Genomic DNA, 24,908 nt, shown 5'->3' on the forward strand with positions numbered 1-24,908 from the left:
TTGAAGGTCTACCAAAAATCTATCATTCACCAGCTGCAATGTTTTTATCTAAATTTTTTTTCACTTAGAAATAAGATAAATCAGGGCCGGTGCTGTGGTGGTAGCAGGTGAAGCTATGGGCGCTGGTTCAAGTCCTGGCTGCTCCCCTTCCGATCCAGCTCTCCGCTATGGCCTGGAAAAGCAGTAGAAGATGGATCAAGTCCCTGGGCCCCTGCACCCACATGGGAGGCCTGGAAGAAGCTCCTGGCTCCTGGCTTCGGATCGGCACAGTTCCAGCCATTGTGGCCATTTGGGGAGTGATGGAAGACCTTTCTCTCTACCTCTGCCTCTGCCTCTCTGTAACTCTGTCTTCTAAATAAATAAGAAATCTTTTTTTTTAAAAATAAGATAAATCTTACTAACAATAGCTAATATTTATTGAACATTGACTAAGCGTTTAGTAAGGTTCTAAGACTTGAATCACTAGGGACGCCTCTGTGGAAAACCCAAGAAGTCACTCACCTTTCTGCTTTTGGAAAGGTGAGGCCCCCTGGACAGAGGAGGTCCAGCCAGCATCCTGGGTCCCTGCCTGGTTCTCTGCTAGGGCTGCGCTGGGAGTTGCCAATGCTCTTCCTGTTCTGCTACCATGTGTAGACTCAAGGTACATGAGTGCTGACCAGGCCCAGGAGAGCTTACACATTTTTGATATAAAATATGATGGGATCACATTCACCAGGCACAATATCCACTAAAGGTTCCAGTAGATTTATTTTCCAGGCTTGTGGTCTCAAACTCCTTGGTTATGTCCAGCGTTTTGCAGTACAAACTATACAGCAATGAGCTGTATTCGTTTTTGCATTCTATCTGCTTCTCTGACGCCCTTTTCAATTCTCTATAAATCAGTGTGCTTGGTTTGTGGAAGAGGAGACAAGGTGAGTTGTTGGTACCAAACCTCCATGGTGTCCCCATGAACAGAACTCCGTTTTTGCTCAGCGTTGCAAGGTATCCAGACATTCTCAGACCCCTGTGTGGCTGGGGCTGACCACGCAGGACAAGCCCCTGAAATGTGAGTGCAAGTCTACTGGCCCCTGTTTTCCTGCCCAAAAGACAAAGCCAGCCCAGTGCATTTTGCTCTCTGGCCCGCCACTTTCCCACAGTGGCCCATGCTAAGGGAGGAAAGGCCATCTCGTAGCCAGGAGGAAGCAGCATCCACAGGAAGGAGGGCAGAGAGGGGAGCTGAAAGGCCGGGACTCCAACGCCATGGACGTTCCCTGCTGTGCCTGCCTCGGGGCTTTTCCTATGTGAGGCAGCGGAGTTAAGTTTCTGTTACTTGCTGAAGCAGAACTGCAAATCTGATTGACAGTAGTTTTGAAGGAAACCTCCTAAAGCAATCTGGAAACTAGGCTAGAACTCTCCTGACGTCTTCCCTAAGGCAGCAGGAAAACACACACCTAACAAGTTCAAAATTCTGATTACGTGGTCTGAGATGACCTGAGATATTTGTGCTATTACTTTTGTGAGCCCCAAACTGCATGCGTCAGCAGCCTGTGTAAGGTTACTTATTTTCTTTATTTCGGTTCTTGTAGCATAGCATTTAACACTTCATAAAAACCTGTGTTTATTGCAACCAAACTACAGAAATGTGTCAGGTAAGGAAGGAAGCTTTTTCTCCATACCTCTATGTCCAATGCTACTTATTCCCCAGGAGTCACTGTTAAATACTTTGGCATTGATTCTTGCAGGTATTTTTTTTTTAAGATTTTATTTATTTATTCGAGAGGTAGAGTTACAGACATTGAGAGGGGGAGACAGGGAGAAAAGTCTTCCTTTTGTTGGTTCACTCTCCAGATGGCCACAACAGCTGGAGCTGTGCCTATCTGAGCCAGGAGCCAGGTGCTTCCTCACCGTCTCCCATGTGGGTGCAGAGGCCCAAGGACTTGGGCCATCTTATACTGCTTTCCCAGGCCATATTAGAGAGCTGGATTGGGAGAGGGGAAGCCAGGGCTAGAACCAGCACCCATATGGGATGCCGGTGCCACAGGTGGAGGATTAACCTACTGCGCCATGGCGCCAGCCCCATCTTGCAGGTATTTTCAATGCACCTGTAACTTTTATAAAAGCTAGAACCTTAGACAATATTCTGTTGCTGTAAACATCCCAGTTATTTGATACCAGCAAACCTCAGTTTAACACTTTAATGTTTTCTTTTTTTTTTTTCTCTGAAATATTTCAAACTCCCATGAGGCCTGTGTCCTTGGTTTCTGGGAGAGTCTTCCTGCACAGTCAGAAGCCATAGGAGACCCAAGCAAACTGTCTCCAGGGGGAGATTTGTTCTGATGGAGAGCCAGAGCCCTTATGCTTATCTTTCATTTTTCTCCTCCTTGGATTTCATGCAAGTCTGAAATACTCATTGGGAGTGACTGGCCTGATCCACTCCTGTTTTTAAGTCCTGCCAATTGTGGGCAGTGGCTGGGCTATGGAGGGGCTAATGATAGTTATTCAGGTCAAAGAGGAACTTAGTCCATCCCTGAACCTGTACTAGCAAAGATTTTGCTCAAAATCAATGAAGGAAGAGGATTTTTAAATATCTATTTATTTATTTATTTGAAAGTCAGAGTTACACACAGAGAGAAGGAGAAGCGCAGAGAGAGGGAGAGGGAGAGAGAGACAGAGAGAGAGAGAGAGAGAGGTCTTCCATCTGCTGGTTCACTTCCCAATTGGCCACAATGGCCAGAGCTGTGCTGATCTGAAGCCAGGAGCCAGGAGCTTCTTCTGGGTCTCCCACTTGGGTGCAGGGGCCCAAGGACTTGGGCCATCTTCTACTGCTTTCTCAGGCCATAGCAGAGAGCTGGATTAGAAGTGGAGCTACTAGGTGTCAAACCAGCACCCGTATGGGATGCTGGCACTGCAGGTGGTGGCTTCACCCGCTATGCCACAGCGCTGGCCCAAGGATTTCAATTTCTGTTAGTTTTATATTATAAGAGTGCTATTTTGTGAACTGAATAGTTAGAAGCATCATGACACTTTTGTTTAAGAGTTGCACATTCTTCAAATTTTTCTTAGTCAACATGATCCCAATCAAAATACCAAGGACATTCTTCTCTGATCTAGAAAAAAATGCTGCTAAAATTTGTATGGAAACAAAAAAGACTCCAAATAGCTAAAGCAATCTTATACAACAAAAAGAGGGGCTGGTGTTGTGGCATAGCAGGCAAAGGCACTGCCTACATTGCCAGCATCCCATATTGGTGCCAGTTCAAGTCCTATCTGTTCCACTTCTGATCCAGCTCCCTGCTAATGCTTCTGGGAAAGCAGTGGAAGATGGTCCAGGTGCTTGTGCCCCTGTACTCATATGGTAGATCTAAAAGAAGCTCCTGGCTTCAGTCTGGCCCAGTCCTGGCCATTGTGCCCATTTGGGGAGTAAGCCAGAGGATGGGAGATCTCTCTCTTTGTGTCACTTCCTCTTTCTGTGTAACTCAGACTTTCAAATAAGTAAATCTTAACAAAAAATAAAACAAAGCTGGAGGCATCACAATATTGGTGTTCGAGACATATTATAGAGTAGTTATAATCAAAACAGCCTGATACTAGCACAAAAATAGACATAGTAGACCAATGGAACAGAATAGAAACCCCAGAAATGAAGCCGTGCAGCTGCAACCACCAATCTTTGACAACTGAGCTAAAAAATCAATCTGGAGAAAAGACATTCCCTTCAACAAACGATGTTGGAAAAATTGGGTCTACATATGCAGAAGTATGAAACTAGACCCCTCCCTTACACCTTATATAAAAATCAACTCACAATTGATGAATGGAAGACCTCTCTCTCTCCCTCCATCCCTCCCTTCCCCTGCTTCTCTGTAACTCCTGCCTTTCAAATAAATAAATAATTTTTTAAAAAAAGAAACTCAACAACAAACAACCCAGTTAAGAAATAGGCGAAGGACATGAATGGGCATTTTTTAAAGGATGAAATACAAATGGCCAACAGACACATGAAAAAATTGCTCAAGATCAGTAACCATCAGGGAAATTTAAATAAAAACCACAATGAGGTTTCACTTCACCCCAGTTAGAATGGCTCTCAAACAGAAAACACCTCACTGCAGTTAGAATGGCTACCATTCAAAAATCAAAACACAATAAGTGCTGGTGAGGGTGTGAGGAAAAGAGTACAATGCACTGTTGGTGGGAATGTAAACTAGTATAACCATTATGGAAGACAGTATGAAGATTCCTCAGAAATCTGAAAATAGATCTATCATATGACCTAGCCATCCCACTCCTCGGAATTTACCCAAGCTAAATGAAATCAACATATGAAAGAATTATTTGCACCCCCATGTTTATTGCAGCTCAATTCACAATAGCTAAGATATGGAATCAACCCAGATTTCCATCAACTGATGACCAGATAAAAAAATGTGGTATACATACACAATGGAATAATACTTGGCCATAAAAAAGAGTGAAATATCTTTTGCAGCAAAATGGATGCAAGCGGAAACCATCATGCTTGGTTAGATAAACCAATCCCCAAAAGACAAATATCACGTTTTCTCTGATTTGTGGTAATTAACGTAGAATACAAAAGCATGTATAGGAACGAAATGGACACCTTGTGATATGATTGTTGTTTTTAGCCCTTGTTTATACTCCTGTGGAACTGTGGTCTTCCTACTTGTTGAATATTATGGTTAGTGGTGCATGAAGCCTGTGACTATAGAGTAGGTTGAAATTATGTTTTTCTTGGTGGCTGGCGCTGTGGCACAGTGGGTGAAGCCACCATCTGCAGTGCCAGCATCCCATATGGGTGCCAGTTCAAGTCCCAGCTGCTCCACTTATGATCCAGCTCCCTGCCTGGGAAAGCAGTGGAAGATGGCCCAAGTGCTTGAGCCCCTGAACCCATGTGGGAGATCTGGAAGAAGTTCTTGGCTCTTGGTTTCAGCCTGGCCCAGTCCCAGCTGTTGTGGCTATTTGGAGAGTAAACCAGCAGATTGAAGATACATTGCTCTCTGTCCCTCTCTCTGTAATTATGACTTATAAATAAACAAATAAATAAATAAATCTTTAAAAACTTATGTTTTTGCAAAAATTTTTAAAAAAGGAAGGAAAGAAAAGGGATCAAGGGAGGAAGAATAGGAAGGGAACTATGATTATCTTAGAATTGTACCTATGAGATACGTGAAATCTATTCTCTCTATATTAATGAAATTTTTAAAAATTAGCCTGCTATGGGCTGGTGTTTTGGCGTAGCAGGTAAAGCTGCTGCCTGCAAAGCTGGCATCTCATACGGATGCCAGTTCAAGTCCTGGCTGCTCTACTTTCTGCTCCAGCTTCCTGTTAATGACCAAGGAAAAACAACAGGATGGCCCATGTGTTTGGCCCCTGCCACCCACTTGCGAGACCTGAATGAAGCTCCTGGCTTCATCCTGGCCCACCCATGGCCATTATGGCCATCTGGAGAGTGAGGCAGCAGATGGAGGATCTATCTCCCTCTAACTGTGCCTTTCAAACAAATAAATCTCTTTTAAAAATTACCCTGCTATAGTTATTGAGTTTCAAGTCCCACCTGGGGTTGCCTTGGCTGCACCTGATCAAATAATTTTGCAGGCCTTACATGGCCTGTGGACAGGATGTTCCCCACTCCTGAACTACAGATATGTTCTTGTTGGTCTTTAGCTAGAGGTCACTGCCAAGGTTCTGAAGTAATTTCTTCAAGAAGATCACACGTGTTTTAACATACTGAAAGGCAATGTATAGACTTGGAAAAGAGCTTGGAGCTGAACTAATGATAACTACACAGAAAACAAGATATTTATAAGTTCCTGAGGACACAAAATTTTGTAAGGAAGACTAATTTGATTACATGGTTCAGGTCTGGCTGGTACTTATGTATTTATAAATACATAAACACCAAATTCTGAATTAACCAGAATCATGAGAATATTGGGTAAAGAAGGTGTAGTCTAAATGAAAGCCAACACCTCATCTTACATAAGTAAGAAATACAAAGATCAGGACAAAAACAAAAAATTCAACCAGCAACGTTTTGGGCATGTTTCTTAGAGTATGAAGATACACTTCCCCTCCCCCAAATCAGCTGAAGGGAAAGCCCATGACTAGGAACGGGAAATATTTCTTTGCTGGGGGTAGACATCACCAATCAGTCACAGAGCTCCTATATGACAAGCCAGTTTTGGGCTTCAGAATCCTTTGCAACATGGTCACTATAGGGAGCTCCCACCAAATGGATGGAGCTGATATTTGAGCTGAAACCCATTTGCCTTGCCATCATTTTTATCCCCTGCAGTGATGCCAGTTTGAAGGTTAGAAACACATTGCATAGGCAGGAGTTCAATGGATCTAGCACCTAAACCTGGCCAGAGAGAAGAGGTAAGGTTCTACACACTCGGTTGCTTCCTCTCAGAGACTGGTCCCCTTTTCACCAAGGAAGCACTGAGCCAGGCTCCGGACAAGCACACAGCCCTCTCCAGGAGCCTCTGCCCTGTTAGTCACGCTTAGTCACGAGTACGGGCAGGTGATCTGAGAGAGGCAACAGGAACAAACTTTCACATAGAACACAGAGGCGGGAAGACGGGAACATCTTGCTGAAGATGCTTCTTGGGCATCTGCTGACCGGAGCACACTTCTGAGAGTGCACAGCCTCAGCCAGGTGGCCTGTATTGGGTTCTAGTCGCTCTTAGCTAGCTGGGTCACCTGCCCATCTATACTTAGTTTATTTGATCTGGTCCTTAACTGCTAGACTCTGCCATGACATCACGCTGCATTTGATTGTTTTTTGCTTGAAAAGGCAGTGCTCCACTTGGCCCTACCCTGTAACAAACCCTCAGGCTCTTCCAGAATCGGAAGGTCCAGTTATTTTCCTTGGCCAGGCTGTTACCTGACCCAGACAAGACATTTCACTAATCTTGGGCTAGGAAAAAGAGATTGAAAAACATTATAAGACTCTAGACTCTACCAGCAGTCTTCAAAAAGTTCATGAAAAAATGTGTACTATCAAAAACCTGCAGGAGAGGGAGAGGGAGCAGGAAAGGGGAGGGTTGCGGGTGGGAGGGAAGTTATGGGAGGGGGGAAGCCATTGTAACCCATAAGCTGTACTTTGGAAATTTATATTCATTAAATAAAAGTTTAATAAATGAAAAAAAAAACAACTTCTTTTTAATCTCATTTTCCAAGTGCTTTGGCAATGCCCTCATTTAATAGGTTTGGTGCATTTGAAAATTAACTTTTCTCTGTTAACTTTCCTTCCTTCTCTCCTGGCAGGAAAAACAGCTTCTCGAAATATTTCCATGTCAAAGGATGGCAGTGAACTTAAAAGTCAAGACGGTGGTCTATAGCACCCACCTCTAATAGTAGCCTTTGGTGCGTTGCTTGAGTCTGAGCGAAGGTATCCCAGGACACTTTCAACTGCAGCTCCAGCTTCTTCAAATGTCGAAAATCTCGCTCTTTCTCTCTTTGCTTACGAGACAGTTCGTCATGGTAGTTATGCTTGTCGATGAGGCTATTCCGCAAATTGAGATCCAAGATCCCTCTGTTCCAGGTAAGCGGAGAAAAGGAAAGTGAATTGTCATTGCATGGCCTTCGAAACTGAACATGACAGCACACTCAGCATGTACACAGGGAAATATCCTCACGCTGGAACCATACGTTGTCAATCATGCCATCAGCCACTGGGTTTTGGAGTTGGTACCATTTAGGGCTACAATCTTACAAACAGAACGACAACCAGAATAACAAAATGGCAGAGACAGATGCCCCCTGTTCCTCTGAAATTGTACCTCACGTAGGAAGAAAACTCTCCCAGAGAATTGTACCATAGAATTGCTCCCATTAGGAAAAAGTGACGACAACCTCAGAAATACCATTCGCTTGTTGGTAAACATCCCTGAATTACATAACACTCTCCAGGGATAGACTATCCCAGAGGCACATTTCAGAAACTTACAACATAAAACAGATTTTTCCCCCTTAACATTTGATCACAGAATTGAAGAAAATGATGAGTCGAGAAGGGGGAAATACTTCAAATGTTTTCTCTGATAATTTTTCATTAGGATAAAAATCAATTTAAAATCCTATACAATGTTCATTGAATCGACAGAACACTGAGATTGTTTTCTGAATCCTCAAACACAAACTGAAGTCTCAGATGTCAGGTGCACATAACGACCACTGACCTCTCACTTAGTGACGTGGCTTCATTCTCTCTGGCCAGTTCCAGCATCTTGGCCAACTGGTTGTATTCTCGTTCTCGGATTTCAAGTAAGGCTCGTTTGCCTTCCACTTCCTTCATTACATCCTCCTTCTCTTCCACTACGGCGCTAATTTTGGTTTCAACTTTCTTTATGGAGTCATTTAGCTCTTTGACTTCGCATTCCAAGACAAGTTTCTTCTTTTCTGTTTCTCTGGAGAAGACAGACAGACACACATAAACACACATGTGCATGGACACACACAAACATAATTTACCTTATTCTGAGCCCATGCTGCCTGAAACTGTTAACTTCCTAACCAGGCGGCAGAAGAGTTGGTATAAATTCAATGACTAGAAGTGGGTGAAGGCCACAGAGCAATGGGGCATGGAGGGTATCCTCCTTAGACAGCTACAGAGGAAAAGCAGCCCACCTTCCTCTCCTGTCAACCAATTGCTTTCACCTCCAGGAATCTACTCCCTTCCTCACTAGCTTCTCACAAGGGACCTAAATTTCTCATCTTTGGTGCCAGTGAACTTGGATTTTAGAACCATTAGTGCCTGCTGCATTTTCCCCTCTTCTCTCTAAATTGTTTCTTCAAGGTTGTTTATCTTGTTTGGTTCCTCTAAACTTTGAGAATCTCCCCCATGACCTCTGTCTCAGGTGTCAGATACAGAAATGGGTGGCAAAGAGAAGTTACTATCACTGGGGCTTTTAGCAGCTGCTTGGTTGACTTGCTTCCAAGACCATGAACTTCAAAACTGTTCACCTAATTTGTCCCCACATCTGTGAAAGTCAATTGGATTTCTCCATGAAGATATGATTTACGAGTTGGGAATAGAATTTGAATCCATAATTAAAACAGAAATACATATGAATGATAATAATTTGCTGCACTTCTTTCTTTTAAAGAACTTGACATATATGACCTAGACAGGGCCCAGAGCAGACGTTCCTAAAGTTACCATAGTAATGTGATGTGTCTAGTGAGTGTAGGCAAGGTGGGGTTGAAAGTGAAAATGTTGAATCATACACTTTTTTCCGTGTCGTTTTTTCTATCTCTTTCACAATTTGTACAGGAATAGTTTGATGGTGCGCCACTTCATCCTAGTAAAGAAATAGAGAGCCATGTTAAATTCAGTCTTGGAACAGAGCAAGGAAGACAAGATAATTAAACTGGAAAGAGGGAAGAACTAAAATATGTAGAATTCTTTTAAAAAAGATTTAATTTATTTGAATGGCAGCATTAGAGAGTTAGAGAGTTAGAGTTAGAGAGAGAGATAGAGAGAGAGAGGAGAGACAGAGAGAGATTGATCTTCTAGCCTCTGGTTCAACCCACAAATGACCACAATAGCCAGAGCTGGGCCAGTCTGAAGCCAGGAGCCAGGAGCTTCCTCCAGGTCTCCCATGTGGTTGCAGGATCATCCTCCACTGTTTTCTCAGGCAGGGAGCTGCATTGGAAGCAGAGTAGCCAGGACCTAAATTGGTCTGTTTGGGATGCTGGTGCTGTAGGCTGTGGCTTAACGTGCTATGCCATAGCACTGTCCCTACTATGTAGACTTCTTATGCGTATCTGCCCTAATACTGGTAAGAATGATTTCATTCAATACTCAGATGACCTTCTAAGATAGGTATATCTGCTGCCATTTTCAGGTATATGTAACCAGGCATAAAAATACCACGGGTGTGGTGCTTAGATCCCCTTTATGAGTACAAACAGCCTGGCTCACTGTCCTCTCCCTTGGATTGAGTGCTATTGGCCATGTGCCACTACCTTGTCAGGGAAAGCTGGGAGGACTGGTTGATGGTGATGGATGGAAGAGGGGAACAGTGGTATAAGAGCCCGTCTCCCTTGCCTCTAGAGGTACAGCCTGGGGACAGTTCCTGACCTGGCGTTCTCTGTGGGATCAGGTTAGACTAGAGGTCCCTTGCAAGCCATGTAGTAGCTCAGCTTCCTCCCAGGGTCCCTCCTTTTCTCAATGTCCTATAGGATTCCCTTTCAAGCTCTCCTACAACTAATGTCTGTCTTGGGCCTGCTTCTCGGGAACCAGACTCAAGACTCACCAGAAGTTAAGTCATTTTCCCATAGTCACACAGTTATGAAGTGGCAAGGCCAAGATCAGAAGCTAAGGTTGTCTACCACTGTTTTACACTGTGCTTCGTGTATTCGTGGAAGGCTCAGTTTAAACCTCAAGGGTGTTATTTATGTACAAGACATGGGTTCTAGAAGATCTCGCTGGGGTTGGGCTGGGGACACGCATAGGCTGGAGGCTAGGCACCTGGCTGCAATGTGCTGGGGTGGGACTAGGCTCTGTCCTAGTCCATGTCCAAGGTCTGTGAGGCTGGAACTTGTAAAGTTTGGGGAACCTTCTTTAAGAAAAAGAGCAAAATATTACAGATGGCAAATTAGGTTCAGGGCCCCAGACAAGGCTCCAACAATGGAGAGGCTGAAGCTTCACTGGACATCTGGTAAACCCGTCTCTGTTCTGTTCCTATAGCTGGACACAGCTTGGCCAACTGCCTTAATACTCTCAAGAGAGGTCAAAAGGTGTCATAACAATCCCCTAAACCAATGCACCTAGCTATGTTTCTTTAAAAAGAACACTATAAGTTATTTAAATGTTTTGAGAATTATATACTTTTTAAAATAAAATGAATTTGTAATTCATTATCTCCTAAAACATAAGCACAGGCCTATCATCCCTTTTATGGTGAGAAGTAGTAGAATAGAATCAAAGAGAAGGCAGCACAAATACACACAAGAGGTTGGGACAGCTGGTTGCTCTTGGTAGAATAATCATGGAGCAGCAGGTTAAGCCTCTCCTTGGGATGCCTGCGTCCCAGATGTGAGTGCTGATTCCAATCTCAGCCCTTCTACTTCCAATTCAGCTTCCTGCTAATGCACCCCGGAGGGCAGAGGTTCTTGGATAAAGTACTTGGGACCCTTCCACCAGTGTGGAAAACCCACATGGAGTCCCAGGCTATTGGCTTTGGCCTGGTCCAGCCCTGGCTGTTGCAGACTGAACTTGCAGATTAAAGAGCTTGCTCTGTCTCTTCCTTCCTCCTGCCCCATCACTCTGCTTTTCAAATAAATAGATACGCCCCTCCCCTTTTTGATAAAAGCAAGTGTGTCTGTGACACTCATTTCTAGTACTGAAAAATGCTTGGTACGGGCTAGAGAGGCCTCTTCCAGGTCGGGGTGTCAGAATTAGAGTGATACTACCTTCAAGTCTTTTGCAAACTTGCAGAGTGTGATAGGTTCAGCCACAATGCAGATCTCCACAGTTTGTGTGACAGTATCCCTTAGACCTACATAGCTCGTCTTGATCCCCATCACGCTGACACTCAGGCAGGCACCATGCTTAAGAGTCTATGAACTGGGCCGGCGCCGCGGCTCAATAGGCTAATCCTCCGCCTTGCGGCGCCGGCACACCGGGTTCTAGTCCCGGTCGGGGCACCGATCCTGCCCCGGTTGCCCTTCTTCCAGGCCAGCCCTCTGCTGTGGCCAGGGAGTGCAGTGGAGGATGGCCCAAGTGCTTGGGCCCTGCATCCCATGGGAGACCAGGATAAGCACCTGGCTCCTGCCATCGGATCAGCGCGGTGCGCCGGCTGCAGCGCGCCTACTGCGGCGGCCATTGGAGGGTGAACCAACGGCAAAAAGGAAGACCTTTCTCTCTCTCTCTCTCTCTCTCTCTCACTGTCCACTCTGCCTGTCAAAAAAAAAAAAAAAAAAAGAATCTATGAACTGCAAGCAGCATACCTTTAGGACAACCTGATACTCCAGCAGTTCCTCCAGCTCCTTCTGCTCCTTCAGTAACTGCTTTTGCTTAGATGCCAAATCTTCCCGTAAATTTTTAATCTCCAACTTCTTCTGCATTATTTCCTTACGTAATTCCTCAGTGCTCTCTTTCAATATTCTCATCTTCTTCTCCATTTCCTTTAAAAGGACAGTGATCGGGTGACTAGTCTTAGCAAGCATTTATCTACCTAAAAACTGGATAGGAAATAATTTCACCATTTTGATTATGTTTGTCTTGGTGTTTGTGAATGATTCTCACCACATTAATACAACTTGGGGAGATCCAAGATGGCAGAATAGGGAGGGAGCTTACTGCTCTAGTCTAGGGGAAGTTAGTTTGAAAAAGGGGAGAGTGCAGTCTCAGCGAAGAGTTAGGGAGAAAATGGCAGGGGACACTCCACACAAGTCAGAGGGACACTGTGGATATATGTGGAGGGTGTGGATGTGCACAACTCAGAACCCAGCAGCCAAGAGCCTCAGCATCAACTCTGGAGAGTGAGGTGAAGCCAGACTGCAGCAGCTCAAGATCTGGCAATAAAGCTGCAGGAAGAGCCTGGCACGAGCCCAGCTTGGAGCCCTGTGGGGGACAGTGTGCCTGCCAGCCTAGAGGAGAAAAAAAGGAGGCACATTTCTCTCTACCCAATCACCCTGCACCAGCCTTTGGTAACATGCTGAGGGTGGGAGCTATTCTGAACATATGTACCAGCTGCACCAGCTCTTGTCTGTGCACCCAGCAACCAGCCAAGTGGAGGTGCCCGAGATTGGCTGGGAGAATTGACAGGAAGCTGGGTGCTTGTGTCCATGGGAGGCTTGTGTGCTGGGACTTTGAAAACATTATGGTTAATTGGGGAGAGGGGGAAGCAGGGTGTGATTGGGACTTTGGGCAGTCACTGTGGGCAGCTCCACACACTTGGGAATCCCTGATTCCCTGGTGAAGAGATTGCTGCAGGATTCATGCTTACACTGAGGTCCACACAGATCCTATGTGTGGTTCTTGTGGTAGCATGGATGAATATTGTACCCACTGGGGCTAGTGCCTAGGCACTGGTCTTTATTGAGGAGTGGAGGTGGGCATGAGACTATGCCAACAGAGCAGAACAATCATCCCTTCTGATAAAAAAAAAAAAGATTTACCAGGCTCAACCTGGTGTCACCTTGGACACTCCCTTTATCCTGGAGCACCGAACAGACCTCACTGGCTACATGTAGTACATGCCTCTGGGTATTCATTAAAAATGTGTACATTCCACTAAGCCACAGAGGCATGGTTCAAAGATAAAAGCCATCATAGGGGATAAACAAACAAAAGAGAAACCAACAAGTTTATCCACAAATGCCTAATAATAAATGCAACAATTCAAGAAACAAGGATAAGGAAGACAACATGACACCCCCAAAAGAATATAATACATCAATAGTATAATGTGAAGATGAAGACATTGAAGAAATGCCAGAAATAGAATTCAACAGTTACAGCATGACATGTTATTGAAGCGTGCTCTGCCCCCAGGAACTTTTGCTCAGCTAGCAGAACTGATTGCCTTAACCAGAGCTCTAGATCACACAAGGGATTTGTAAGGCATCTTCACTCTGCATGGAGACCTCAGTCTTCTGGTAAGGTAAGAAGAGCCAACCAGGCTCTATAAAAAAACATCAAGTATAAAAATGTGTGCTTGGTAAGAAAGGTTTAGAAGAAAAGAGTGTTGTTGGTAAGAAGGGTTAAAAAGGAAAGAGCCTTTTAAATAAGGAAAGGACATGGTTTGTAAGAATGACTTTATCCTGATGGCTAGTTTACTCTAGACTAAAATAAAAATGGTAAAATGTTTAAAGTAAGTTAAAGAGGGTGTGTGAAAGTCACAAAAGGTTATAAAAAAATATTGGACATGCTAACTGCTGCTCCGAGAGGTATCTTTGCCATGCTCCAGGAAGAATGTTGTCTATGGGTCAATCAGACTGGACAGGTACAAACCCAAATTTGTACTTTTCCTGGACAAATCCAAACAGCTCCAGGACCAGGCCAAGCAGGGCTGGGATTTCTGGCCTGACATTTGGTCATGGAAATCCTGCCTATTTCCTCTCCTTGGCCCAATAACTTCTGTAATCTTGCTGCTTCTCTTTGGACCTTATGTTTTTAATGCCCTTGTTCCTTTTGTCTCTAACAGACTAAAGACTGTCAAACTCCAAATGGTCATCAGACAAGGCTTCCAGCCCATTCCATTGGATGACCTGAACAGCCCTCTGGACCAAGCAGGACAGTCTTTCCAAGGCCACTGTTGCACACCATAAGACAGATAGCAAGAGGAAAATACTCAAATCCTCCTCGACGCCCACATGCCAGCTTTGAAGAAGTTACAGAAAACGGAACTCCATCCATAATCCCAAAAAAGAATTTTGGGTATTACCTCTTGAGGGGGGAATGTTAGGTAGAAAGTCAGTTATGAGCTTATGTGTGTGTAACAGGCACAAAGAGAAGACATCTATGTCCAGCATATGCATCTGCATCTCAAAGTCATCCCAATGTTTCAGGGGCAGCCCAGAGTTCGCATCCTGCCCTGCCCCCTTCTACCTGATAACCTGCCAGGTGGAGGTTCCCACCCCTTCTGCCTGACAAGCTTCCACAATCTCCCAGGTGCAGCCTAGTATCTGCATCTCAAACACCCTGCTCCCTTCCTCCTGTCTGATAACATTTGCATCCATAAAGTCCTTTGTGTCAGACCTTCAAGAGAGGTTTTTCTATTTACATCCAAAAATCCCTTTGTTCCAAGAGGAGCAGAGGTGGGGAAGCAAGACTCATCTGCTTAAAAACCCCCAGCCTCAACTGGACTGCGTGCTCAGCTCTCTGCATCTTTGCTGAGCCGCCTGCCTGGCCTGGTCAGGTGTAATCTCTCCACTCAACATGTAACCTCCCTCCTTCCTCCTCCCCAGTCTCTCAGGCTCTGTCTGGAGAGGTGCCCATCAGTCCTTACAGATGTTCCTTCCCTAATAAACCTTGCTATTTTACCTCCCACTAAAAAAAAAAAAAAAGAATTAAAAAAATTGATCCCAGGATTACTTAGAGGTAATCAGAAGCAAATCCATGAACTGATGAAATCCATACATGACATGAAAGAAAATTTCTCCCATGAAATTGAGATCTTAAAGAGAAATCAGGGACTGGCACTGCAGTGTAGTGGGTAAAGCCACTACCTGCAGTGCCGGCATCCCATATGGGCGCCGGTTCAGGTCCAATTTCCCTGATGAACAGATGCAAAAATCCACAACAAAATTCTGGCCAATAAAATTCAACAACACATCAGGAGGATCATTCACCCATACCAAGTGGGATTTCTCCGATATGCAGGGATGGTTCAACATGCAAAATCATTGTGATACATCACATTAACAAATCAAAGAACAAAAACCATATGATTATCTCAATAGATGCAGAGAAAGCATTTGATAAAATACAATACCTTTCATGATGAAAACTCTAAGCAAATTTGGTCTAGAAGGAACATTCCTCAATATAATTAAGGCAATTTATGACAAACCCATGGTCAGCATCCTATTGAATGGGGAAAAACCGGAAGCATTCCCACTGAGATCTGGAACCAGACAAGGATGCCCACTCTATCCAATGCTATTCAATATAGTCCTGGAAGTTTTAGCCAGAGCCATGAGGCAAGAAAAAGAAATCAAAGGGATTGACATCAGTAAAGATGAAGTCAGACTATCCTTATTTGTAGAGGATATGATTATATATATATAGGGGGAACCAATAGACTCCACTAGGAGACTACTGAACTCATAAAAGAGTTCGGTAAAATAGCAGGATATAAAAGCAACACACAAAAAACAACAGCCTTTGTAAACACAGACAAGGCCATGGCTGAGAAAGAACTTCTAAGATCAATCCCATTCACAATAGCTACAAAAAAAATTAAATACCCTGGAATAAATTTAACCAAGGAGGTCAAAGATCTCTATGACAAAAATTACAAAACTGTAAAGAAAGAAATTGAAGAAGACATTAAAAAATGGGAAAAACTTCAATGTTCATGGATCAGAAGAATCCATTCCATCAAAATGTCCATCCTTCCAAAAATAATTTACAGATTCAAAGCAATACCATTCAAAATACCAAAGGCATTCTTATCATATCTATTATGCTGAAATTCATTTGGAAACACAAGAGGCCTCAGATAGCTAAAGCAAACTTATACAACAAAAATAAAGCAAGAGGCATAAAAACACCAGATTTCAAGATATACTACAAAGCAGTTATTATCAAAACAGCCTGGTACTGGTACTAAAACAGATGGATAGACCAATGGAACAGAATAGAAATGCCAAAAATCAATCTAAGCATCTACAACCAACCTACATTTGACCAATGAGCTAAAACCAATCCCTGTAGCAAGAACAGTCTCTTCAACAAAATTGTGCTGGGAAAACTGGATTTCCACATACAGAAATATGAAGCAAGACCCCTACCTTACACCTTACACAAAAATCCATTCAAAATGGATTAAAGACCTAAATCGAAAACCCAATACCATCAAATTACTAGAAAGCTTGGGGGAAACCCTGCAAGACATCAGCCTAGGTACAGAGTTCCTGGAAAAGACCCCAGAGGCAGAGACAATAAAAACAAAGATTGACAAGTGGGATTACACCAACTTTATTATTTTTTTAAAAAAATTTTTTGACAGGCAAAGTGGACAGTGAGAGAGAGAGAGACAGAGAGAAAGGTCTTCCTTTTTCCATTGGTTTACCCTCCAACAGCCGCTGCAGCCGGCACACCCCACTGATCCAAAGCCAGGAGCCATGTGCTTCTCCTGGTCTCCCATGCGGCCCTCAACTTTAGATGCTTTTATACAGCAAAAGAAACAGTCAGGAAAGTAAAGAGGCAACCAACAGAATGGGAGAAATTATTTGCAAACCACACAACTGATATAGGATTAATAACCAGAGTACGGCCGGCGCCGTGGCTAACTTGGCTAATCCTCCACCTGTGGTGCAGGCACCCTGGGTTCTAGTCCCGGTTGGGGCACTGGGTTCTAGTCCCGCTTGTTCCTGTTCCAGTCCACCTCTCTGCTGTGGCCTGGGAGGGCAGTGGAGGATGGCCCAAGTGTTTGGGTCCCTGCACCCGCATGGGAGACCAGGAGGAAGCACCCGGCTCCTGGCTTCAGATCGGTGAGCAGCGCCAGCAGTAGCGGCCATTAGGGGAGTGAACCAACGGAAGGAAGACCTTTCTCTCTGTCTCTCTCATTGCCTATAGCTCTCTCTCTCACTGCCTAACTCTGCCTGTCAAAAAAAAAAAAAAAAAAAAACCCAGAGTATATAAAGTGATCAAGAAACTCAACAATAGCAAAGCAAATAAGCTAGTTAAGAGATGGGCAAAGGACTTAAATAGACATTTCTCAAAAAAGGAAATCCAAATGGCCTACAGACACATGAAAAAATGCTCAGGATCACTAGTCATCAGGGATATGCAAATCAAAACCACAATGAGGTTTTACCTCACCCCAGTTAGAATGGTTTTCATACAGAAATCAACAAACAACAAATGCTGGTGAGGATGTGGGGAAATAGGTTTCTTAGTCCACTGTTGGTGGGAATGCAAACTGGAAAAGCCACTATGGAAGACAGTTTGGAGATACCTCAGAGATCTGAATCTAGTCCTCATATGACCCAGCCATCCCACTCCTCAGAATTTACCCAAATGAAGTGAAATCAGCAAATAAAAGAGTCATCTACACCTCCATGTTTATTGCAGCTCAATTTACAATCGCCACGACATGGAATCAACCTAAATGCCCATCAAGCTATGGGATATGTACTCTATGGAATACTACATAGTAGTTAAAAAAGACACGAAATCCAGCCATTTACTGCTAAATGGGTGGATCTGGGAAATATTATACTTGGTGAAATAAGCCAGTCCCAAAGGGACAAATACCATATGTTTTCTCTGATCTGTGACAACTAACAGAGCATCTAAAAGGAAACCTGTACAAGTGAAACTGACACTATGAGAAGCAATTACTTGAATAGCCCTTGTCTTGACTGTCAAGGAACAGCTTATTATTTCATTTTATTTATTTTTTATTCTTTTTTCTCTACTTAATACCATTGGTTGAATTCCTTAACTAACATAGATGTATTAAGTCAATTGAAAATAGATCCCAGTTAAAAATAAGAGTGGGAATGAGAAAGGGAGGAGCTGTACAGATTGGCACACATTCTCACAGATTTACCCCTAAGGGTGAATCTAAAAACTTGTCGTGGGACTCCAATCCCATTTAGCTGGGTGGCACTAATCCCATCTTATGTGATAAAGTGATCATATTAAGTATGGAACTGATCATATAGATAGGACCAAAAGTCAAAGGGATCACATAAATAAGACCAAGTGCCTGGTAATAACAACAGATAGAATTAAAAGAAAATTCCAAAATGGGAAGCATTCCACACAGCAGACTCATAGAATGATAAACACCCTAAACAGCACTCTGACCTCAGAATCAGCCCCTAAGTCATTCAGATCTGACTGAAAATACCATGAACACACTTCAGGCATGGAAAGCCAAGACATAGTGACAAAAATGGTTCTGTATGAAAGATCTCTGTGAGTAAGACCCTAGTGGAAAGGAGGGGCCATCAAAGAAGGATGTACTTTTCTCTGAAGGGAGGAGAGAACTTACACTTTGCATATGTCCCTATCTAAAAACCAATAGTTTGTGGACTCAAAAGGCTTCCAAAGCCTTGGCAGCTCATTTCAAGAGCTTCAGGTGATCACTGACATCATAAATAAGAGTGTCAGTTGTTAAATCAACAACAGGAGTCACTGTGCACTTGCTCCCCATGTTGAACCTATGTCCTTAATGAGATGTACTATGAGAATTAAGGGTAAAACTTGTCTTCAAACTGTACTTTATACTTTGTGTGTCTGTGTGGGTGCAAATCTTTGAAATCTCTACTTAGTATAGAGTTGGTCTTCTGTATATAAAATCAATTAAAATGAATCTCAATTGAAAATGGAATGGGAGAGGGAGTAGGAAGTGGGATGGGAGTGGGGGTGCTAGGGCGGGAATGGGGGGAAGAAATACTATGTCCCTAAAAGCTGTACATATGAAATTTGTATTCATTAAATAAAACCTTCAAAAAATAAAGCTAATGTGAAGTGGATCTTTTAAATGGATTATATGGGAATCTACAAAAATGTATGAAAATGTATATTATGACAAACTATGTATGCATTTCAAAGATTTTTGCACCAAAAATAAATTTATCTTTTCATGTCATTTATCCATTAAATAATGATCAAGAGATCATTTCAACAGGAAGGTATGACTATTATAAACGTATAAGCACCTAATTACAGGGCACCTGATTATTTAAAATAAATGTTAAGGGATCTAAAGGGAGGCATAGACTCTAATACAATAGTAATGGGGGACTTCAATACCCCACTTTCAGCAAGGGACAGATCAACCAGACATAAAATCAGCAAGGAAATAGCAACCAGCAGAATGGGAGCAATTATTTGGAACTATGCAACTGATAAAGGATTAATAACAAGAATATACAAAGACATCAAGAAACTCCACAACAACAAAAGAAACAACCCAGTTAAGAAATGGGCAAAGGACTTAAATATTTTCCAAAAGAGGAAATCCAAATTGCCAACAGATACATGAAAAAATACTCAGGATCACTAGCCACCAGGGAAATGCAAATCAAAATCACAGTGAGGTTTCACCTCACCCCAGTTAGACTGGCTCTCCTACAGAAATCAACAAACAACAAATACTGGTGAGGATGTGGGGAAAAAGGTACCCTAATGCACTGTTGGGAATGTAAACTGGTAAAGCCACTATGGAAGACAGTCTGAAGATATCTCAGAAATCTGAATATAGACCTACTGTATGACCCAGCCAACCCACTCCTGGGAATTTACCCAAGGGAAATGAAATCAGCAAATGAAAGGGTTATCTGTACCCCTATGATTATTGTAGCTCAATTTACAAGAGCTAAGACATGGAATCATCTCAAATGCACATCAACTGAAGACCAGATAAAGAAATTATGGGGTATGTACACCATGTAATACTACACAGTATTAAAAAAACATTGAAATCCAGTCTTTTGCGATAAAATGGATGAAAATGGGAAATATCATACATAGTGAAATAAGCCAGTCCCAAAGGGACAAATACCATCTGTTCTCCCTGACTTATGATAACTAACAGAGCACCCAAAAGGCCATCTATAAAAGTGAAATTGACACTTTGAGAAGCAATGGCTTTGAACAACCCTGTCTCAACTGCCTAGGAACAGTTTTTTAAATATACAATTTGTAGAACTCTTTACTAAACAGAGTTAATCATGTGTGTATAAAGTTAATTGAAAATAATTTTTAGTAAAAAAAATAAGAATGGGAATAGGAGAGGGTGGAGTGAGAGGGGTGGGAGTGGGGGCAGGAGGGCAGGTATGGTGGGTAGAATCACCATGTTCCTGAAGTTGTTATTATGAAATGTATGAAATTTGTATTCCTTAAACAAAAGATTTTGGGGAAAAACACAACTTATGATTTATGACCTACTCACAAAGGCATGACAATTTAATTACACTACATTATTTTGCATGATATTTAATTTCTATCCCCCCCTTTAAGCTAGTGCTCTTTTCTAGTCTCCTGTATTTTAATATGTATCCTTTTTCTGAATTAATTTTTATTCATACCAAAAAGCATTCATGAAAGTGCCCAGTCCATTTTCTGGTAGCAGTGTGATTTGACAAAATCAGATACAGATAATCTTTTAATATATGGTTTAGGGTTAACCTGAGCCACACGTGGGAACTAAAGATAAGGGAACTCATATTTGGAACACGGAACTCTTTGTACTCCCTGTGCTTTTCTTAATATCACTTGTGTAGCTCATGTGTTCTCCTCAAATGTCCCCCAACTCAGACTCATAACAGATCTTTGTTTCCTGTGTCTGATTCTCCAGGGGTGCTGTGCAATCTATGGGAGGAGCCTTCTTATATTCAGAAAATGTACATGTTACCTGTGTCTCAGTGGATAGATTCATGTGGCCTGCTTTGGATTTTTTTTAATGCATCCCTCCCTCTCTTGCTGCTCAGAGACATTAAAATGAATGATCCTATAACTTGGAACTAAAGTTCAAGATGCTTTCCCACACTAGGTATCTGTGTTTTGAATGGCGGTTAGATATCTTTATACAGAATTAATACTATTTTACTCTACATTAATGAGCATTTTGTGGACTGGCTTTGGAATGAAGCCACCACCAACATGCTTTTGAAATACAACCATTCAGAAAGCAAAAGCAATGTAAGGTGCAATGAACTTTCTATGGTAGAGTGCAAGAAGTAGCCACATACCTGTTCCACAAGATATGCATGCTTTATTGCAATGTATCTTTGCCATTCTTCCCCTTAAGTGATAAGGCCTGTTCCTCTACTTCCTAATTCCAGTGTTGGCCCTGGGATATGCTTTGACCACCAATGGGATTTCACCAAAAATGATTTAAGCAGAGGCTCAAAAATTCTCAGGTGTTGGAATTTGCTCTCTCTTGAGGCTGGAAACCCTTCAACCATCAGGTGACCAACTAGTCACATGGGACTTTAGACAACTAGCTTGCCAACTGGCTGATGTGAATGATGTCATCCCAGCCTACTCTGCGCCCACTGAGCCAACTTAGTACAGAAGAACTAAGAACTGTGAAATAGAAGAAATGGTTGTGTTGAACCCTGAAGTTTTGGGACGGTTTGTTATGTAGGAGTAGACAGTGATACATCTTTATGAATATTTCTTGTAATGACTTGAGATTTGTACACAAGGCAATGAGGATCATGGAAGTGGCAAAAATGATGCATTTTTTTTGCCGACCACAGAATCTTTTCTTATTCTGGACACAAAGCAGATATTGTCCAACCAAACACAGCCTCAATTAGATACCAGATGGCCAGAGCCTATAATAGGTACCACTTATATTTACTCCAGAAATTACAAATATGTTCCTTTGGTCATCCTCAACAGTTATGGTTTTTCAATCTTTCCAATGTCTCGGGGTAGGGATGTGATAAATATGGTTTCCAAAGGGGATATTTGAATCAAACAAACTCTAGATCACCCAAGACTTACTCCTGGCTTCGGTATCTTCTCAAACTCCTGTTGTAACATCATTTTTTCTTCCTGTAAACTGAAAAACAAAAATCAAGTTTGAGAAAGTACAAAAGGGTGAGTTCTTTCTGCACTCTTCATTGTCCACATTCCATTCTCAGAATGCCCTTCCCACGCTTGTCTGCCAAGTGTCCTCATGTCCGTCATGGTGGCTTTCCTTGGACCCACAGGCCCATGGAGGTGCTTCCTACCCCCTGCCCTCCAGGAACACTGGGCAGCCTCAACCCACACAGCAGGTGGCTTAGCACTTTGTATGTAGAAGCAAGGACCCGCTCCCCTAAAGTCAGCCTCCTAGACAGACTCTGGGCATTTTCTTCTTTATGTGTCTTGCTTTCACTGCCACAGCCTCCCAACCAATCCACCTTGCCTGCCTCCACCCTCCATTTTCTACCCAGCCAATGCAGTGGCTTCTTTTCTTAATGACACAAACAAGATCACACGACCTCCATGCCCAATAACTTCCCATGATGTCTGGACCAAAATTTCAACTCCTTTCCTGAGCCTGCGTGGTCTGCTGTTCCCGTCTCCCTGCCTGCCACTCTCTGGCTCTGGCCACGCTGCCCTTCTTGCCAAACTAATTCTTTCCCCCTAGTCTTTGCCCTTCCTGGGCCCCCCAACTGGCTAGCTTGTTCCATGATTCGCTCCTTACTTCACAACAATCTGTACCAAGCCTGAGCATCCTATCCAAAGTAGCACCAACACTCCTCACGATTTCTGCTCTTTCTCTGTAGTATGCATCACTACCTGACATTATAGAACACATTCGTTTATTTCCCCGTGGGAAACCTTACTCCAGGAGGGCAGGGACTTTGTTCTGTTCACCACTGCATCATCAATGCCTCAAGATGTCTGTGCAGAGTTGTCATCCAATAAATATTACATGAATAAGTGAAACTGCAATGAAGTTCAGTCTCATTTTCATTATTTGAAATGAAATACTTTACATGCTAGATGAGCTAAGGGCAAGCATGTGCAACTCTTTCCCCAGAATGACCCATTCTTTGCATCCAGATTGGACAAAACCCTCATGGAAATTCTGGAAGCAGGAACTATACAAGTGTTCACGGGAATGGAGAGGAGTTTTCCCAGAGCTCAGTGTTTGTTTTAGGAGGCGATTGCGTTTCTCAGACACGACGTTAGAGAGGGACAGCGCAGAGTCATGGCGATCACTGCCAGTAGGAGCCTCACAGGGACTCAGAGGTGCTAGAACACAGAAGCCGGGGGTCACGTGGACACTTCAAAGGGAGCACAGACTGAGACCAAGAGCCAAGGTAAACGGGATATTTACGTGTGGGTATTTGAGACCAACTAGTTTTAATAGTATTTTTATTTTTTTTTTTGACAGGCAGAGTGGATAGTGAGAGAGAGAGAGAGAGACAGAGAGAAAGGTCTTCCTTTTTGCCATTGGTTCACCCTCCAATGGCCGCTGTGGCCGGCGCATCTCGCTGATCCGAAGCCAGGAGCCAGGTGCTTCTCCTGGTCTCCCTTGCAGGTGCAGGGCCCAAGCACTTGGGCCATCCTCCACTGCCTTCCCGGGCCATAGCAGAGAGCTGGCCTGGAAGAGGGGCAACCGGGATAGAATCCGGCGCCCCAACCGGGACTAGAACCTGGTGTGCTGGCGCCACAAGGTAGAGGATTAGCCTGTTAAGCCACGGCGCCGGCCTAATAGTGTTTTTTTATTCCAAACTATCACAACCCGATAGGAACTCTTAAGATGACCAGGTGCACCAACCTGGTCTATACGTCTATCTCAGGCTTGTTGGACTAAGTTCATAAAGATCTGCCTTTGGCCTTGTGACCAACACACTGCCCTGTGTTCACACTATTTTTCCTTCTTGGACAAACAGGAGGACTGTGTTTCACAGCCTCGCTCACATTGGATTGGGACCATGGAGGCATGCCAAAGGAAGGCGAGTACAAGCCAATACCGTTTGTCTTCCGCAGCCGTGTTAACTTGGAAGGCCTGTGCTCTGGTTGCCAAAGCTATGGGATGAAGGCTACTTTACTTGCACTAGACTATGCTGTGGGCCAGAAACAAAATTTTATGTTATCCATTGAAACTGAGATTTATTCATACTTGTCACACAGCCTAGCTAAGGCCTAACATTTTTTACTCTGTTATTTTCACAGTTTGGTTCACAGTGATGGCTTCAGGATCCTCATCTCCAGCTCAGAACTTCTTTGGAACTCCAACTTATTATTTTCAGCTGACTTTTGGATAAGTCTAGCTGTGTGTACCAAAGAACTTTCAAACTAAAGCTAACTTCTCTTCTGAAATCTGCTTTGTTTTTGTCTTCCTTGCTCCAGTCCATTTTGTAGTGTTCTAATGAAATGTCTGAGGCAGGGTGGACTTATCAAGAAAAAGGCGTATTTAGCTCATGATTTTTGGAGGCTGTGTAGGGCTAGCTCTGGGGAGGGCCCAACATTGGATGTTGGGAACACACACAGGAGGACAACACAGGACTAAGAGACAGAGTGTGGGCTTTAGGGACCATTCTTGCATGAGACCTCAGAGTTCCACAAGAAACATCTTATTCCCTTTCAAATCTCCACCTCTTAAAAGCTCCCCATCACCTAATATCACCAGCTGGGAGCCAAGCTCTTAACACAGGAATCCCTGGGGAGGCAAACACCATCCAAACCTCAGCAGCACATGCCCTTCCAGTCATGTCATTTTTTCAAAATTAAAACCCTCTGAGTCATTCTTGAAGCTTTTCTA

At 43.2% G+C, this 24,908-nt stretch overlaps 1 protein-coding gene across 1 annotated transcript in view; it reads right to left on the bottom strand.

The window, feature by feature from the left end:
- CCDC146 (coiled-coil domain containing 146) overlaps positions 1 to 24,908 on the bottom strand; it is a 182,900-nt gene that overhangs the window by 26,854 nt on the left and 131,138 nt on the right. The window contains exons 5-9 of the mRNA XM_062198851.1: positions 22,151 to 22,208; positions 11,959 to 12,135; positions 9,232 to 9,305; positions 8,184 to 8,411; positions 7,351 to 7,537 (exon numbers count right to left, since the gene is read on the bottom strand). Of these exons, the coding sequence (XP_062054835.1) occupies positions 7,351 to 7,537; positions 8,184 to 8,411; positions 9,232 to 9,305; positions 11,959 to 12,135; positions 22,151 to 22,208 (724 nt within the window). The remainder of the gene's footprint in view (positions 1 to 7,350; positions 7,538 to 8,183; positions 8,412 to 9,231; positions 9,306 to 11,958; positions 12,136 to 22,150; positions 22,209 to 24,908) is intronic.

This window comes from Lepus europaeus, chromosome 1 (assembly GCF_033115175.1).
Source record: "Lepus europaeus isolate LE1 chromosome 1, mLepTim1.pri, whole genome shotgun sequence".
NCBI lineage: Eukaryota > Metazoa > Chordata > Mammalia > Lagomorpha > Leporidae > Lepus > Lepus europaeus.